The sequence below is a fragment of the Rhinoderma darwinii genome, chromosome 7 (assembly GCF_050947455.1).
Source record: "Rhinoderma darwinii isolate aRhiDar2 chromosome 7, aRhiDar2.hap1, whole genome shotgun sequence".
Taxonomy (NCBI): Eukaryota; Metazoa; Chordata; class Amphibia; order Anura; family Rhinodermatidae; genus Rhinoderma; species Rhinoderma darwinii.
This window is the reverse complement of record NC_134693.1, coordinates 49,760,646-49,778,655: the sequence shown is the minus strand read 5'-3', so window position 1 is coordinate 49,778,655 and position 18,010 is coordinate 49,760,646. Positions and strand designations below refer to the sequence as shown.

Sequence of the window (18,010 nt, the reverse complement as noted above, 5' to 3'; positions counted from 1 at the left end):
ATAAGAATAGAACGCAAAAGGCGAAGAAGGGTGCAGTTGCGGTAACATGAAACACAAGCAACTTCTCCTAAGGGTATGTTCAGACGTAGAGTCAAAAACGTCTCAAAATACAGAGCTGTTTTCAAGGAAAAACAGCCCCTGATTTTCAGACGTTTTTGAGCAACTCGCGTGTTTCGCTGTGTTTTCGCAGCGTTTTTTACGCCCGTTTTTGGAGCTGTTTTCATTGGAGTCTATGAGAAAACGGCTCCAAAAACGTCCCAAGAAGTGTCCTGCACTTCTTTTGATGAGGCTGTAATTTTACGAGCCGTCTTTTGACAGCAACGCATAAAATGACAGGTCGTCGGCACAGTACAACATAAAGCCCATTGAAAGTAATGGGCAGATGTTTGCCGACGTATTGGAGCCGTTTTTTCAGACGTCTGAAAATAAGTCGTGTGAACCCAGCCTTAGATGAAGGAGAAATACAGAAAAAAGAAATGAGGTGGGGGGTCACCAGAGAACGCATGAGGTTGACCTATGGGTGTGACAACCTAAACCGCAACCCAAGTAGTATGTTATACCACTACATTATAACATTTCCAGAGTTCAGCGATAATACAATATACATACATATGTGAGAACCAAGAAATAAATGGCAATCAACTTATACCAATGTAAGTGTGACCATATATCTCCATATCCCCTATGTAGGAGTGTGCAAACAGGGAAAAGCTATGTAGCTAAGAGAAGAACCGAGGAGACACGGAAAGTCATAATCACCAGGGAGTAACCTAAAACCTTCAGGTCGGACCCAATCTTTGGCTCGTGAAGGGATGTTTTTTTCCTCTCGGAGAGCGATGACTGGAAACCGTGCTCCATGGTTCCGCATCATGTAAAGTAGAGATATTTGGTGCTTGCGCTAGAGGAAGCCAAGAAGGAATGTCCATGGGTTGCAAACCAATGAAATCCCATGCAGTGCGGAGATCTTCTGGTTTCCTGACCACAATTTGCTTATCATGTATCATGTTTAGTGATCGCCAATCCAAAAGGATACAACCATCGAAACGGAATATTGTTAGCTCTCAACGCATTCAATAACGGTTTCAAGATGCAACGTTTAGCAAGGGTTGAAGATGCCAAATCTTGGAATACAAGTACAGAAGCTCCTTCATATTGTACATCATCAGATACCCGTGCCGTTTTTAGGAGCGCAGCTGTATCTACATAGCTGAGTAAGCCACAGATTACATCCCTGGGAGGATCCTTTGAACGTGGTTTAGCCCTCAAGGCACGATGTATGCGTTCAATGTGGATCGAAGCAGCTCTGTCTCCTCCCAATAGAGATGAATATCTCTTAGGCAACTTTAAGCAGGGCCTCATGTGCTATGGATTCCGGAAGGCCACGAATCCTGACATTTTTGCGGCGACTTCTATTTTCTTGATCTTCAGCTTGTAACAAAGCCATATTAACGTGGTCATATTGTACCTGAAAAGTCTCTTGAACCACCTCCCCGAATTTGACAACTTCAGTGTGCGCTTTTAGGGTATGTTCACACGAGGGCGTCCGTAACGGCTGAAATTACGGGGATGTTTCAGCCTGAAAACATCCCCGTAATTTCAGCCGTACCGGCATGTGCAGGCGCTTGAACGCCGCGTCAATTACGGACGTAATTGCTATTCATTGGAGTCAATGAATAACGGCTCCAAATACGGCCAAAGAAGTGACAGGTCACTTCTTTGACGCGGGCGTCTATTTACGCGCCGTCATTTGACAGCGGCGCGTAAATTACGCCTCGTGTGAACAGACAAACGTCTGCCCATTGCTTTCAATGGGCAGATGTTTGTCAGCGCTATTGAGGCGCTATTTTCGGACGTAATTCGGGGCAAAAACGCCCGAATTACGTCCGTAAATAGGCCGTGTGAACATACCCTAATACACCGATATACATAACCTGTGTCAGAGAGAGGACAAAAATGGAAGCAGAACAAGAGAACCCAGAGAACTCTGACGGATCCGATATATCACCCCCCCCAAATCTCAGCAATGTCCCCATCAGTATAGGGCATGCACTCCCTCTACTCCCAGCTAACGGAATCATGACTCAAACTGCAAGGAGACCTTTGGAACTTATGCATACAACAAATAATCATCAGACTCACAGAACTCCCTCCACTCCTGCAAAACCAAACTCACATTCGTTCTATCATTTTTTTCAGCACGGAGACCCATCAGTAAAAATAGTGAAAGGTGTCAGTGGCCAATAGAAACGAATAGGTCCGTAATTACAGAACGTAATCATGGTCCGTAATTACGGATGGAAAAATACGGTCGTGTGCATGGGGCCTAAGGCTATGTTTACACTTAGAGGATCAGCTGCAGATTTTCTGAAACTGATTTCATTGTGGAAAATTCCGCAGTCTATTACAATATTTGTTCAAATGTCATCGACTTTGCTGCTGTCATCTACATACTGCGGAAAAAATCAGCTGAGAAAACATTTAGAAAAATGTGGCTTGTCAATTTATGCTGAGAAATCGCTGCCCTTTTTTTAATTATTTTTTTTTAACATTCTTTTATTTATTTAAACATTTTACATTTGAATAATCAAAACAGCAAAGTAGCAAAAATACACTCCCAGCGAAAAGAGTACTAACAAAAGAAAACAAAATGATTATGCATACACATTTCCAATTCACAGCGTACAGCAATCCTCTGAGCCAGCAGAGTAAGGAGATACATTACAGCTGGAAAATAAAAGTATGCCAAATATATACATACTAAAGCACAATACATTACAATAATAAAAATGCAAGAAATCGCTGCACTTTTGTTGCAGGTTTTCCCCATTAAATGCAATGGCGAGGTAAAACCAGCAACAAATAGCAAATGTTGCAAGTTTTGCAGAGGAAAAGCTGTGATTCTGCCACAAAATTTGCAAATCAGAAAAAAATTACTTTTTTTTGTTTAAATTTAATTAAAAAAATTCTATACTTACCCACCAGGTGTTGCCATAGCGATGCGTCCCTTTGTTCTCCGAGCAGCCTGTTCTTCTGGAATGATGTTTAACCCCATGTGACTGCTGCAGCCAATCCCAGGCTGTAGCGGTCACATGGGCTGTAGCATCATCACAGGAGGCCGGGCTGCACAGAGAACAAAGGGACGCGTTGTCATGGCAACGCCCGGGGGTAAGTATAGACTTTCTTTTTCCTAAGGGTATGTGCACACACACTAATTACGTCCGTAATTGACGGACGTATTTCGGCCGCAAGTACCGGACCGAACACAGTGCAGGGAGCCGGGCTCCTAGCATCATAGTTATGTACGACGCTAGGAGTCCCTGCCTCTCTGCAGGACAACTGTCCCGTACTGTAATCATGTTTTCAGTACGGGACAGTAGTTCCATGGAGAGGCAGGGACTCCTAGCATCGTACATAACTATGATGCTAGGAGCCCGGCTCCCTGCACTGAGTTCGGTCCGGTACTTGCGGCCGAAATACGTCCGTCAATTACGGACGTAATTAGTGTGTGTGCACATACCCTAACTCTCTTTTCTGCAGCGGAGATTACTGTTGAAAATCTCCACCACAATTTGGTGCGTTTATTTAGCCAAAATTCCCTCCGGGTTCTATGTTGGATACACTGCGTACTTTTACGCAGCGTATCCGCCCTGTGTGCACATACCCTTACTGTAGTTCAAAAATGTTTTCAATATGTCATAGAGACATATCAGAAATTTTGATCGGCGGGGGTCCGGTTGCTGAAACCCCCACCATCGCTGAAACAAAGATGCAGAAGCGCTCAGGCCTCAGCACGCAAACCCCCACTAATTTAAATATTTCTCTATGAAACATCAAAAGTTTTTGGGAATTACAGTAAAGGCCATTTTACATGGGCCAATGATCGTTCCCGATCATTGCACTGTGTAAACAGCGTTGATCGGTGCTCGTTTTTACGGCCCAAATTGGCCGGTGTAAAAGGACCCTTACACTTTAATAGGCATCAAATTGTAAAGATGCTTCACTAAAGACTTTACTAAAACCGTCTAAGATTTGGACAGAGTAAACTTAGGTCCCATGCACTCGGCCGTGCCCGTAATCACAGCCCGCGATTGCGGTGATAGCCGCCCGCATTTTCGGGCCGTGCTCCCATACAAAGTATGGGAACACGACCCGTAAAATACGAAAAATAAGACATGCTTCATAATTCCCGACACAGTTCTACGGTGTGGACACCTATCAGTAGCGCTATGGAATGGTGTCCACGGCCAACAGAACCGAACGGGTCCGTAAAATCGCGGACCGTACTACGGTCCGCCGTTTTTACGGTTGTGTGCATGGGGCCTTAGATGAGGCCGTCAGACGATGTGCCAAATTTAACAAAGTGGTGCAGACTGTATGATAAATTGTGCACATCTAGATGGTCATGTTAGATACTTTTCTTTTGGCACAATTTGGGTGCAATTCGGCGCATATAAGCCACACACCTGTCCCATGAGACACTCCTTTTTCTGTAGACCACGTCCTCTTGCTGGTCGAGGAGAACAATGTGTCCAAAACAGTTGATAAATCTGCCCCATTGTGCTACCCTACTACTCCAGAAATGCCCTGTAAATCTGACTTCAGTACATGTGGCAGATATGTTTGGACAGCGATACAGATCACAAGTGTCCATCTTGGATTCTGCAGGGAAAAAAATCAAGATTCACAAAGAGTCTCTCATCAGAAGTAAACGTCATGAAAGCCACAACATCCGCACATTTCTGGTCTGCACATTCTTACGGTGCAAGACTGAACAAACTTACTTGTTCTCTCATAGCTATCTGTGCAGGTTGCAAAGTTTATGATAAACCACAAGGTGAAAGGCAGTCACAGAAGCCACTTCCTACAATTTAGTGTACAGGGAGCCCTCCGTGGACTGCCATCATTCTCTCAATACAGACCCAATAGCAATATAACGGCTGGGCTCACTACGGCATGACGGTTAAACTAAGACCAAATGTGCTTTTTCTTTTCTCATATTCCAATAGAAATCAGTCAAATAAAATCAATGTGTTAGTTATATAGCTGAGCACATTTATCTATATAGCTCTATACAGATACGCCCCCTAGCTGCAGATACTATCATGCACCAATGACACCATGGATGTCACGGCATTACCGAACCTTGGTACCAGGGTCAGAACTATACTGGCAGGTCACACTACTAAGAACCATACCAGTGATACTTGGCTCTTGCATCAGACTGATATGACAGGCTCCTGGAAGTATGGCCAGTGCTGCCACAGTTTTGTTTGGTCATTATATTTATTACTAATTAGTAGATAATTGGTGTTGAGAGGTTCCATTAGGGGTTTTGGTATTTATTATGGCAAGCGCTATCCTTGCTGTAACCCCCTTTTAAAAAACAGAATCTCAACAGAACTCAATGCGGTAAATTATTGTCCATTTGGATGCGTTGGATAGTAGGTCCGTCAGTGTCACTGCAGCCGCAGCTCCGTCAGTACACTTGGAGTCCATACATTGCACGTAAAACTCTATACGGTGTACAGAACGGCACGTAGTCTCATCACATGACAGCACCCTTCAGAAGTATTTTGTAAAGTTGTTCCAGATCTGTTGTTCACATTGTTAAAGTGACTTTCAACGTTTTTTACATTTTTGGCTAGAATTTTGTGAGGTGGGGGGCGGTGGGTTATGATGCACATTAGATATGTCACAGAACTTTTTCGAAATATTAATATTTATGAGTAGATTTCAAATCCGTAGATCTGTAAGGTAAAAGTTCCTCGGTAATTCTGTCGCTTTTTAGGACTCCATTTTCTTACATTGTTTAAGATCTATTGAAATACATTACAAAGAAAGTGTGATTACTTCAATAAACTTTATTAGCTATTTACAAAGAAACCCTTCAGGGTATGCTCACCAGGCATATGTTTGAGGCATGAAAATAGATTTCAAGAGAAAAGGCGGTTCTGAAACTGATTTTCACAGAGTTTTTTATTTTTTGAAGCGTATTTTGAAGCGTTTTTGAAGCATTTTTTTGAAGTGTCCATGGGAAATTAGAAAAATTAGCTTGTAAAACGCTTCAAGAAGTGACATTACTTCTTTTTTATGAAACATATTTTTACAAGGCGTTTTTTAATTCACCAGCATAAAAATATGTCTCACATAAACAATACAGTGTATTTCCCATTGAAATCAACAGGCAGCTGTTTGCAGGCGTACTTCAAGTGTATTTCGGAGCGTAATACCAGCGTTTCAATACACCTGAAAATAAGCCATGTAAACCATGCCCTAGAAGTAACCCTCTGGGAAAAAGCTGAAAACGCAGTTGTTTCCCGATAGGAAGGTACCCACCCCACCCCCACCTGTACAGGTTTCGGAGCAGCACATCAGAACCACTTCTCGGGATCAGAACAGACCGCCACAAAGAAGGAGCCACCTGTGTGAAGACCCCCATGGATCAATGGAACAGAAGGGGCCGTTTAAGTGTAAGGTATAAATCTTGTACTCATTTCTAGTCAAAAAATCCCTTAGGGTATGTTCACATGCAGTGACCAAAAATGTCTGAAAATACAGAGCTGTTTTCAGGCGAAAACAGCTCCTGATTTTCAGATGTTTTTGTAACAACTCGCGTTTTTTGCTGCGTATTTTACGGCCATTATTGGAGCTGTTTTTCAATGAAGTCAATGAAAAACGCCTCCAAAAACATCCCAAGAAGTGACAAGCACTTCTTTTTCGCGGGCGTCTTTTTACACGGCGTATTTTGACAGCAACGCGTAAAATTAAGCTTCGTGGGAACATAACACCGTAAATCCCATTGCAAGCAATGGGCAGATGTTTGTAGGCGTATTATTGCCGTTTTTTCAGGCGTAATTCGAGGCGTAAAACGCCTGAATTGCGCCTGAAAACACTGCGTGTGAACATACCCTTACTCTATGAATGGGACATTCCAGTCTCTCTAATACAGTAATGAGTAATTTATCACAACAGAAATAAGGTAACACAGAGCGGTTTATGGCAAAAAAAAAAGTGGTGAGAGGTTCTCTTTAAATTATTTAATATAATGTGCAGTTCTGACTTTCCTTCTAGTTCACGCGTCAGCAATGCAAGCAACAGACAGAAGTCCGAGCTGCTCCGCTGAGACATCCCCCAGCCCCTATATGACCTACCGCCCACCAAACGGAAACAGAGCTGAAGCTGCCGCACATCTTGATGCTTCTTACATCTGTCATGTAATATAGCCATAAAGACGTGATTCCCTAAAATGTATCCCCTCCTAATCAGGTGGATATGCAGTTACGGACTCTAGGAAACCTTTGTAGGAGCTGTGATGGCAGCCATACTAGTAGTCACCCAGCTTTTCCATATAAATATCATACACGTTTACCTGTAAATGCTATAATTAGAAACAATTCATAATCAGCACTCTCATATATATATATATATATATATATGTATATCCCCATCTATGACCATGCGGATTGTCAGTCAGTAATTCTCATTACAATGCGGCTCATCACAGCCGCTCAGTACAGTGAGTTCATTCTGTTCGGCATCAGTAAGCACCGACACAAGTTCATTATTAGTGTGCAGATACAAAGCCTGCTATAAAGCCTGGGCTCATTCTTCTGGACACGCTTACAAAGCATTCATAGTTGTATACACTGTTATTAGAAGATACAAGACATATGCAAAATATATGTTGTATCCACAAAGGGACATTGTAGTATATACGGTGGAGAAATGACAAATATATGACTAAACATATGAGGAAAGAAAAAAGTATATATAAAGGAAAACTCACATACAACGTTTTTCTTTAAGGCCAGGATCACACATACACAGTTCTGATGCAGCTTTTTTTTGTCATATTTTTGAGTCAAGCCTAGAAATGGATCTAAGGCCTCATTTACACGAGCGTATTATACGCGCGTGCGACGCGCGTGCTTTTCACGCGTGTCGTACGCACCTATAATAGTCTATGGGGCTGTTTAGACGATGCGTGAATTTTGCGCAGCGTGAGTGCGTTGCGTAAAACTCACGACATGTTCTATATTCTTGCGTTTTTCACGCAACACGCACCCATTGACTTCAATGGGTGCGTGAAAACAACGCATGCCACACTGACGGTCCTGCGTTGCATGCGCGAAAATCACGCAAGAGCTGTCAAAAGGATGAATGTAAACAGAAAAGCACCACGTGCTTTTCTGGTTACAAACATCCAAACGGAGTGTCAAATTAGAGATGAGCGCACCGAACTTCACCGGGTTCGGCCGAACTCGTTTTAACCGAACCCGGCAAAAAATGTTCGGGTACGCGACGTCAGGAGACAGTCACTGCCCACGGTGCTGAAAGACTTAAACTGTTTCAGCACCATGGACAGTGACTTTTGATCACAATATACATATACGTGTAAAAAAAAAAAGAAGTTCTGACTTACCGATAACTCCCGGCTTCTTCCTCCAGTCCGACCTCCCGGGATGACAATTCAGGCCAAGTGACAGCTGCAGCCAATCACAGGCCAAGCACAGGCTGCAGCCAATCACAGGCCAAGCACAGGCTGCAGCCAATCACAGGCTGCAGCGGTCTCATGGCCTGCCGCGTCATCCTGGGAGGTGGGGCCGGATGACAAGAGAGGGACGCGTCACCAAGGCAACGGCCGGGAGACCGGACTGGAGGAAGCAGGCAGTTCATGGTAAGTGTGAACGTCTTTTTTTATTCACAGGTTGGTGTAGATTGTGATCGGCATTCACTGTCGAGGGTGCTGAAAGAGTTACTGCCGATCAGTTAGCTCTTTCAGCACCTTGGACAGTGGCGGGCGTCGACTACCTCATCTCTATGATGGCGGCTGCGCGAAAATCACGCAGCCGCGCATCATACACGGATGACACACGGAGCTGTCAATTGCCTTTTGCGCACGCAAAACGCAGCGTTTTTTTGCGTGCGCAAAACGCACACGCTCGTGTAAATGAGGCCTAAGAGAAAGGAAAGGGGCTTCTGCTGCTATTTGTCTTTTGTGCCCACTCCTGTGTTTAGCTCAAAAACGGAGCCAAAAATTGCAACAAAGACTGCATCCAAACGGTGTGTGGTCCTGGCCTAAGAGTCTTTTTTATTATATACTGTAATTGAACTGCTGCCTAGCAACCAACAGAAGAACATAGGTGACTATTATGGATCCTTTCACTTCTGTTGCAGTATGGGTATTAACCCTAACGGAGTTCTGGGTAGTTGGTGCCTGACTGTGATGAGTCCACATGTTGCCCAATTTCAAAACTGATTTTTAATACCGAATTGTTGGCCCACTGAAAAGTATGTACAGTATATGCACTCAATACTTGGTCGGGGCTCCAACTCTGCATGAATTACTGCATCAATGCGGCGTGGCATGGTGGCGATCAGCCTGTGGCACTGCTGAGGTGTTATCAATGCGGCGTGGCATGGAGGCGATCAGCCTGTGGCACTGCTGAGGTGTTATCAATGTGGCATGGCATGGAGGCAATCAGCCTGTGGCACTGCTGAAGTGTTATCAATGCGGCGTGGCATAGAGGCAATCAGCCTGTGGCACTGCTGAGGTGTTATCAATGTGGCATGGCATGGAGGCGATCAGCCTGTGGCACTGCTGAGGTGTTATGGAAGCCCAGGTTGATTTGATAGCGGCCTTCAGCTCGTCTGCATTGTTGGGTCTGGTGTGTCTCATCTTCCTCTTGACAATAGACCATAGATTCTCTATGGGGTTTAGGTCAGGCGAGTTTGCTGGTCAATCAAGCAGAGTGATACTGTGGTTATTACACCAGGTATTGGTACTTTTGTCAGTGTGGGCAGGTGCCAAGTCCTCCTGGAAAATTAAATCAGCCTCTCCATAAAGCTTGTCAGCAGAGGGAAGCATGAAGTCCTCGAAAATTTCCTGCTAGACGGCTGCGTTGACTCTGGACTTGATATAATGCGGTGGACCAACACTGTTGCTCAGTGGTCCAAAGTCCTGTTTTCAGATGAAAGTAAATTTTGCATTTCATTTGGAAATCAAGGTCCCAGAGTCTGGAGGAAGAGTGAAGAGGCGTCAACCCAAGTTGCTTGCGGTCCAGTGTGAAGTTTCCACAGTCAGTGATGGTTTGGGGGGCCATGTCATCTGCTGGTGTTTGTCCACTGTGTTATATCAAGTCCAGAGTCAGTGCAGCGTCTAGCAAGAAATTTTCGAGCACTTCATGCTCCCCTCTGGTGACAAGCTTTATGGAGACGTTGATTTAATTTCCAGCAGGACTTGGCGCCTGCCCACACTGACAAAAGTACCAATACCTGGTTTAATAACCACAGTATCACTGCGCTTGATTGGCCAGCAAACTCGCCTGATCTAAACCCCATAGAGAATCTATAGGGTATTGTCGAGAGGAAGATGAGACGCCAAACCCAACAATGCAGACGAGCTGAAGGCCGCTATCAAAGCAACCTGGGCTTCCATAACACCTCAGCAGTGCCACAGGCAGATCGCCTCCATGCCACGCCGCATTGATAACACCTCCGCAGTGCCACAGGCTGATCACCTCCATGCCACGCCGCATTGATAACACCTCAGCAGTGCCACAGGCTGATCGCCTCCATGCCACGCCGCATCGATAACACCTCAGCAGTGCCACAGGCTGATCGCCTCCATGCCACGCCGCATTGATGCAGCAATTCATGCAAAAGGAGCCCGACCAAGTATTGAGCGCAGATACTGTACATACTTTTCAGTAACCCAACATTTTGGTATTAAAAATCATTTTTGAAATTAGGCTTATATAATGTTCTAATTTTCTGAGACACTAAATTTTGGGGTTTCATTGACTGTTACCATAATCATCAACATTAAAAGAAAAAAATGCTAGAAATAGATCACTCTGTATGGAATGAATCTATATAATATATGAGTTTCACTTTTTGAATTGAATTACTGAAATAAATTAACTTTTTGATGATATTCTAATTCATTGAGAAGGACTAGTATATACATATATATATACATGTTATATAAGAAATTTATGAAAGATTTAGTGACTATTAATAGGCACAAGATCCGCCAATGATCTAAAGTCAATAAAGGGTTCCAGATGGACAACCAATGACTTAAGAGGAAAAAACATTAGACAGGCTGAATTTTTCTACTGCTATCTTTGAGAAAAGTGGCACCAGAGGTGTCTATCAACCATTCATAGCCCGCTGCTGCATAGAATGAAACCGTTTATTGGGCCAAGGAGAAAGAGAATGTTAATGAATAGGGGAATCGGACAAGGGAACGGTCAGACGACAATTTTTTATATCTTTGCTCAGTTTAAGGATTCTAACAAACACAAAATGGGTTTTCCAGCATAAAGTCTCATTTTACTGCAGGCCACAGTGCTGAAACCTACATAGTGATGTAACATCCCATGGCAGCAACTGGATGACGTAGCCGCATAACATGACATCACTATGGACTTATAGTGATGTCACGCAACATCACTGGGGCCTAGATCAAACACAGGTGCAACAGGGACCAGCAGTAAGAGGTGGTGCAGGACCAAAGTAACATTTTAACAGTAGTATATATTAGTAGTACATTACAATTTCTTTCAGGTTTTGCCTATTTCGGTGATTTGTCCACATGTTGGACAGCTCCTGTAAATGTGCAGAATTATGGCTCAGACGACACAAGTTTAAATCAGACCAAGGCAAAATCTGTTTTCTCCCATCAAGTATGCATAGGGCACCCCAGAAACATGTTTAGACTTACAGGGTTATAGACAACGCCTTATTATATGACCTCGACACTGCAATAATACTCCAAGTTCCTGAACCAAGCGAACCCTTTAATGGGCTATCTATAACAAAAAAAAAGGGCCCTAAACTGTGTGTTAGAGATTAGATTGTGAGCCCATGGGGTCAGCGACAGAGTCCATTCAGCATTACGGAACACGATGGCGATATAGAAACATTAGGAAACAGTGATAAGGTGGATGGCTAGATCAGGAGCTGCGTATACATGTATGATGAAATGTAAGCGCTTACTGACCTGGGACATCTGCGGGCGAAGATTAATGTCCTTCAAGTTAATGCAGCTGTGCTGTAGATTCTTGAGCAGCTGGCACAGAAGGACCCCATCTCGGAGGGTCTGGGCCAGGTCGAATACCTGAGCCGTGTCCCATGTTACCCTGTGGTTGGGTGGCAGCACCCTGCACCTGATCAGCCACTGGGCACACTGTCTCCAAGGCTCCATTGGTGCCGGCAGAATGATAAAAGTGCTAGTGCAATATTAGGATGCTAGGAAAGTAATGGAGGACAACTTGAAATTGGTGGATGCCAAAAGAAACCTAATCACAGCACTTCCCTGAAGGTGTCCAGGTGGCAGGATGAATAGAAGTTCAGTTGTATGGACTAGAAATCTTCCTGAGGATAACTGCACAGTAGACTGGGGAAGGATCAATAACATGAGTGGAGATCCTGAGCGCAGGGTCACAGCCTCCTTCACACCCAGGTCCTCTGCTGTGCAGGGTGCAGGCTGCTGTCACAGGGTGGAGGTGTCAACTCATCTGGGCTCCTCTTCATGGTGGCAGGACATGAGCCCCTTCACTGTGCAGCCATCCCCTGCAGCCCCCAGATCCCTCCACCTGATCGCTGATGAAGGAGTCCGGGTGTCCCTGTCGCGATCACTCAGCGCCTCTTCCTCTTGTCACTCACTATGACTTGCTGCTACTTTGTAACCATCCGGTGCGTCCGTCCCTGTAGACCCCCGGCTGTCACTCGCAGCGCCCGGCGTCCATTCTCACTGGCTGCTCGTCACTGTCTCTTTCCTCCCTGCTATCTCTCTGTCTCCGGTCTCGTCGCCTCTCTCCAGATCTGCCTTGGGCTGCAGCTCCTCTGTCACGCATGCGCAGTGCGGTGCATGTGGATGTGTGACACTACCTGCTGTCATTACACAGGAGGAGGGGGAAGCTCAGATCGCAGATGCTTATGACATGAGAGGCTGGTGTGTGCGCGCTGTCAGGAAGCTGGTCCACTCCTACCACAAGAACGAGTCTTAAAGGACCGCTAAACTGAACTGCAAAGCCTATACAAATGAAGAGCTGTCAATGTCACTTACACTCGAGATTAAGAAGTGAGATGGGTTAGCACACGTTTTTCTGGACTTCATTCACACGAGCCTGACAGATTTACGCACATAATTTTTTTTTATTCTTTTCAATGTAATTAATGCGTGAAACACGGACAACACACGGAAGTGCATCCCTGCGCTGTCCGTGGTTTTCACGCACCCATTACCCAATGGGCAACTAGGTGGGTAAAAACGCACCAATATAGGACGTGCCGTGGGTTTCACGCAACGGACACACTGCGTGAAAACTCCCGCGTGTGTGAAAAGCCCCATTAAAATCAATGGTTCGTGTGCTGTGCGTTGTTTCAATGCACAGGACACGGACGAAATTCACGCTCGTCTGAATGAGCCCTAAAGAACGCAGCCATCCTGAGACGGTTGATAACAGAGTACAATAGATTGTACTCAAATGCAATGCAAATATAGAGAAAATATACAGTGCTTCTATAGATGTAGATCACGTTACATTATACCGTATGCAGCACTTCTAGATCTTGGGAGCTGCTGTATTTGTTTACATACAACATATCTACAGAGAAAGACCCAAGCTGAGTAGGCAGGTTCTAACTGCATGAATCTCAAAAGATTTTAAAGAGTTAGACACTTAAATAAAAACCTTCTTATAAATCTATTGCCCCTTATTACCTTAAAGAGGTATTGCCAAAATCATAAATTGCCCCTATACACAGGATAGGTGATTATTTTCTGATCACTGAGGGTCCCGTTCCCCCAGATCAAGCATGCGCCTGCCGCTTCATTCGATGTCTATGGGAATGACGGAAACAGCCAAGTACAGCGCTCTGCTGTTTCCGTCATTCTCATAGACAGTGAATGGAGCGACGGGCGCATGCTCGACCGCTGCTCCATTCAAGCTGCTCCTTAAGCGGGTGGTGCAGTGTGGTGGATCTGGGGATTTGGTACACCCCTTCTCATAATTGGTGGGGGTCCCAACAATGAGACCCGAGGCGGTCATAAAATGATCCCTTATCCTGTGGATAGGTAATGATTTACGATTTTGTGAATACCCCTTTAAGATGAAAATGCACCAAATCTCTAATATTTACTACTTTATAAAAGGAATAAATTTCAGAATTATAATCTCACTATTGTCAGTCGCTAATGTAGCAAGTCCCATAACCAAAAATATGTTCTAAAGTAGGAGATCTATCACTGGCAGCTTTTCTATCTTCTTCCACTGTTGACACGCTCTGGCCACTGATTTATGAGCCATGGCTGGGTTTTTTGGTAACAGTCGAGCGCTTTTTACTACACTGTTTCTGAAACTCCCATAGAAGTGAAAGGGAGTTAATAGGAGTTACGGAAAGAGGGTGACACAGTGAGCACTTCTGTTTCCATACTCCTAGCCACCTCCTAACTCAGTAGCCGGAGACCAGCGACAGTAGACGATACGAAGGGTGTGAGGGGGCCCCATACAAGAGATAGGTATCTATCGGAGACAGCATACCTGGGCCTACTCAGAGCAGTGGAGACAATTGTATCCGGTCTGGGCAATTCTCTGAGATTGCATCAGCAGCAGCACAAATCTCTCTGATACTTTGTTACAATGTGTCATTTTATAGACCAGGCTGTATAGCTCACAGGGCATTGCCTGTCACTCAAAAGGGTGGGAGAAGAGTATTTCATGTAAATGATTATTACTTAAAAAAAGAAAATGATTTTTTACAATTTGTTCTAGTTTGAACCTGGTGGTGGGTGTTGTATTCTGCCCTTAACTAGGATGGCAGCCATATACAACACAATTGTCAGCCGGATTACTGGCTACAAAGTGGTTTCAAAAGGGTTTTCGCACCTGTATTAGCTCCATTTAGGTTTAATTGAGCTAATCTGCATATTTTCAGCGCAGACCCTGTGTCAATAATGAGAATGCTGTGAGTTAAAAAAATAACCAATTCACAACATGCATTGCAGACAAAACGTTTGCATATAGTGTCCGGATTTAGGTGCGGAATCCGCATCTTAGGCCTGACAGAATCCACAACGTGTGACCATGGCCTTCTTTTTGAGTTTCAAGATTTTCATCCGAAATTTTGGTTAACTAAATAAAAAGAAAAAACTTGTCTAAATCCAATATGTCCACCATTGCCGCTCCCTCATTGGTTGACACTTAGCAGTCTCTTAACCGAAAATCGACCTAGTCAGCAATGTGTGACCAGGAGACGTGTTACTCTAAAACATTTGTGTGTATATTGTATCATTCTGTTGCTTTCAGTTGTTTTGCAACAAATTATAATTTCTCAATCCCTCTTGTACAGAGGAAATGGGAAAAGTGTCGGCCTCTTGCTTCCTCTTTCACAGACGAAGCCTGAGACCCGTGTACAATTCACACTCCTATATTCTCTCGCAGATCATTATGAATCATTTTGAAATCTGAAATTCATTCTATTTACGTCTGAGTTTTGCATGGCAACAATCCAGCAATATATAATATAATAAAGTGAGGAAATTATGACTAGAGTAAAAGAAGAGGGTGGCAGCACAGTGCTTCATTCAAGAAGGGTACAGGATAGTCATGTACGTGGCAAGCTGTACAAGTGATTTATTTACAAGCAGATAACGAGTTATATGTTTGTGAAAAGAAAGTTTAATCTTTCTAATATATATTGTGTTTCAATTTCGTACTATTTATACCACCTCTGCTTGCTGGCAGGGAATATAAATATTATTGTTTACATTAGAGCTGAGATCCCCAAACTTTTCGAGCCCAGGAGCCACTTTTGAATATGATAGGTGGTGTCACATGGATTTTACCCTAGTGTTAACTGACATTGATATTGTTTTGAAATGAATGCCAGATTCCCTCCCCCGATCTCTGCTACTGGCGGCCTTCCATGCCACCGACGCTCTCCTTTTGCTTCAAATTCCACCCAGCTTTTCCAAGGTATGAAGGACCCTCCTATTCCTGTACACCTTGCCTTAGCAATTAGGTTCTTCCTAACTTGTCCAGTGTTTTCCTGCCATTTCTTTTTTGGTTTTTCTGTGATAGGCCTCTGCCTGTACTTTTTGACTATCCTTGTCGCCAACTGCCCTGACCTCTTGCTAGTGACCCGTGAAAAAACTCTTACTGCCTGCCTAGACCTTTGCTCGCCCAACCGTGAGTGCTGTTTGCGGTCTGCTCTGATTTTTGCTATACCTGACTCTGCATACTGTCTATTGATTTTTTACTACCCCTGTTTACATTGGCCGTCACCAATTGAGACTACTCTGGGGGTAGCAACCTGGGGTTCCTCTGCAGTGAAGTCCAGAACCCTGTATAGGGGTTAAGGGGTGAAAACCAGGGATCCACTTAGACTCCACTCCCGGGTTTAGCCCTACGTCGAATCCCTTAGTGACAAAGTGGGTTCACACCGCCCTCTGCTGGCCCCGTGACAGATTAATTATTCACGGGCCTGTGACATGAATTAGGGGATACAAATGGGGTATTTTAGGTTAATATATCGGGGATAGGCTTAATTAGGGTTATAAAATACCCACCATCTATCCCCATTTTTTCTTATGTGACTAAATGCTGTTTGGTTTTTGTAAGGTTGAAGTCTGACATCTTACCCCGTTTGGTTGCAAGTTTCATGGAGGTCAGTCACTAGTTTCTTTTCTTGCCTCGTTGAGAGAGAGTGCGGCACAAAGTTGTCGGCCTGGGCGGCTTGTGTCGTTTGCAACTTATAAGGACTAACAGCTATTTCTGGGCACAATTGGGCCCAGCTGTCTTGGCTTATGGTGCCAAGGCAGGTACAGTATCCTAGGCTAATGTGTGAGTAGTTAGGTGATGTGGGTAAGGGCCTGTTCACATCAGCATTGGCTTTCCGTTCAGGGGTTCCGTTGGAAGTTTCCGTCGAGTGAACCCCTTCACAGAAAGGCAAACGGAAACCTTAGCTTCCGTTTGCATCACCATAGATATCAATGGTGGCAGAAACATTGCTAATGGTTTCCGTTTGTCACCATTTTGTTTTTTCGACGGAATCAATTGATATCAATGGTGATGCAAACGGAAGCTAAGGTTTCCGTTTGGCTTTCCGTGAAGGGGTTTACCCAGCGGAAACTTCCAACGGAACCCCTGAATGAAAAGCCAACGCTGATGGGAACAGGCCCTAAATAACAGTAAAGTGGCCAGATTTAAATTGTATTATTTTATAAATTTGCATCAGGATATAAATAATTTTACTGCTGCACACCTGTGATGTGCTCGTGGAGTAGCAGCGGAATCCTTGTCCGGGACCAGAGAATACAATGGTCTAGTAAATAAAAGTTCAATAGGAATAGTTGGGGCGAGAGTATTTGGCGTGCCGCTCATGCTTTTACTAATTGTATCTATTTTGATTTGTTTGAGAATTCTTTGTCTCGTGAGGGTATGTTCACACGGCTTAGCAAAATACGTCTGACTTTACGGGGCTGTTTTCAGGCGTAAACAGCTCCTGATTTTCAGAAGTTTTTTTAACTACTCGCGTTTTTCGCGGCGTATTTTACGGACGTTATTGGAGCTGTTTTTCAATGGAGTCAATGAAAAACGGCTCCAAAAACGTTATAAGAAGTGACATGCACTTCTTTTTCGCGCCATCTTTTGACAGCGACGCGTAAAATTAGACCTCGTGGGAACAGAACATCATAAAACCCATTGAAAGCAATGGGCAGATGTTTGTAGGCGTAATGGAGCCGTTTTTCAGGCGAATTCAAGGCATAAAACGCCCGAATTACATCTGAAAACAGTGCGTGTGAACATACCCTAAGTATGAAGGGTGTTGCACTATTGTTTCCTTTTTTTCCATACTGGAGACATAGGTATTTTATTCTGTTGGAGGACGTCGGGAAACCGTTTGTGTCTACATAGAACTACAAGTGCCAGCAGTACTACCTACACCCACACTGGATCGTGGATTATCTATCGTATATATACTGTGGGAGAGTGTTCAT

At 44.2% G+C, this 18,010-nt stretch overlaps 1 protein-coding gene across 1 annotated transcript in view; it reads right to left on the bottom strand.

The window, feature by feature from the left end:
• Positions 1 to 12,847, bottom strand: part of VAV3 (vav guanine nucleotide exchange factor 3) — a 223,424-nt gene extending 210,577 nt beyond the window's left edge. Inside the window, exon 1 of the mRNA XM_075833357.1 lies at positions 12,008 to 12,847. Coding sequence (XP_075689472.1) covers positions 12,008 to 12,211 — 204 coding nt within the window. The 5' untranslated portion in view covers positions 12,212 to 12,847. The remainder of the gene's footprint in view (positions 1 to 12,007) is intronic.
• Positions 12,848 to 18,010: the final 5,163 nt, after the last annotated feature.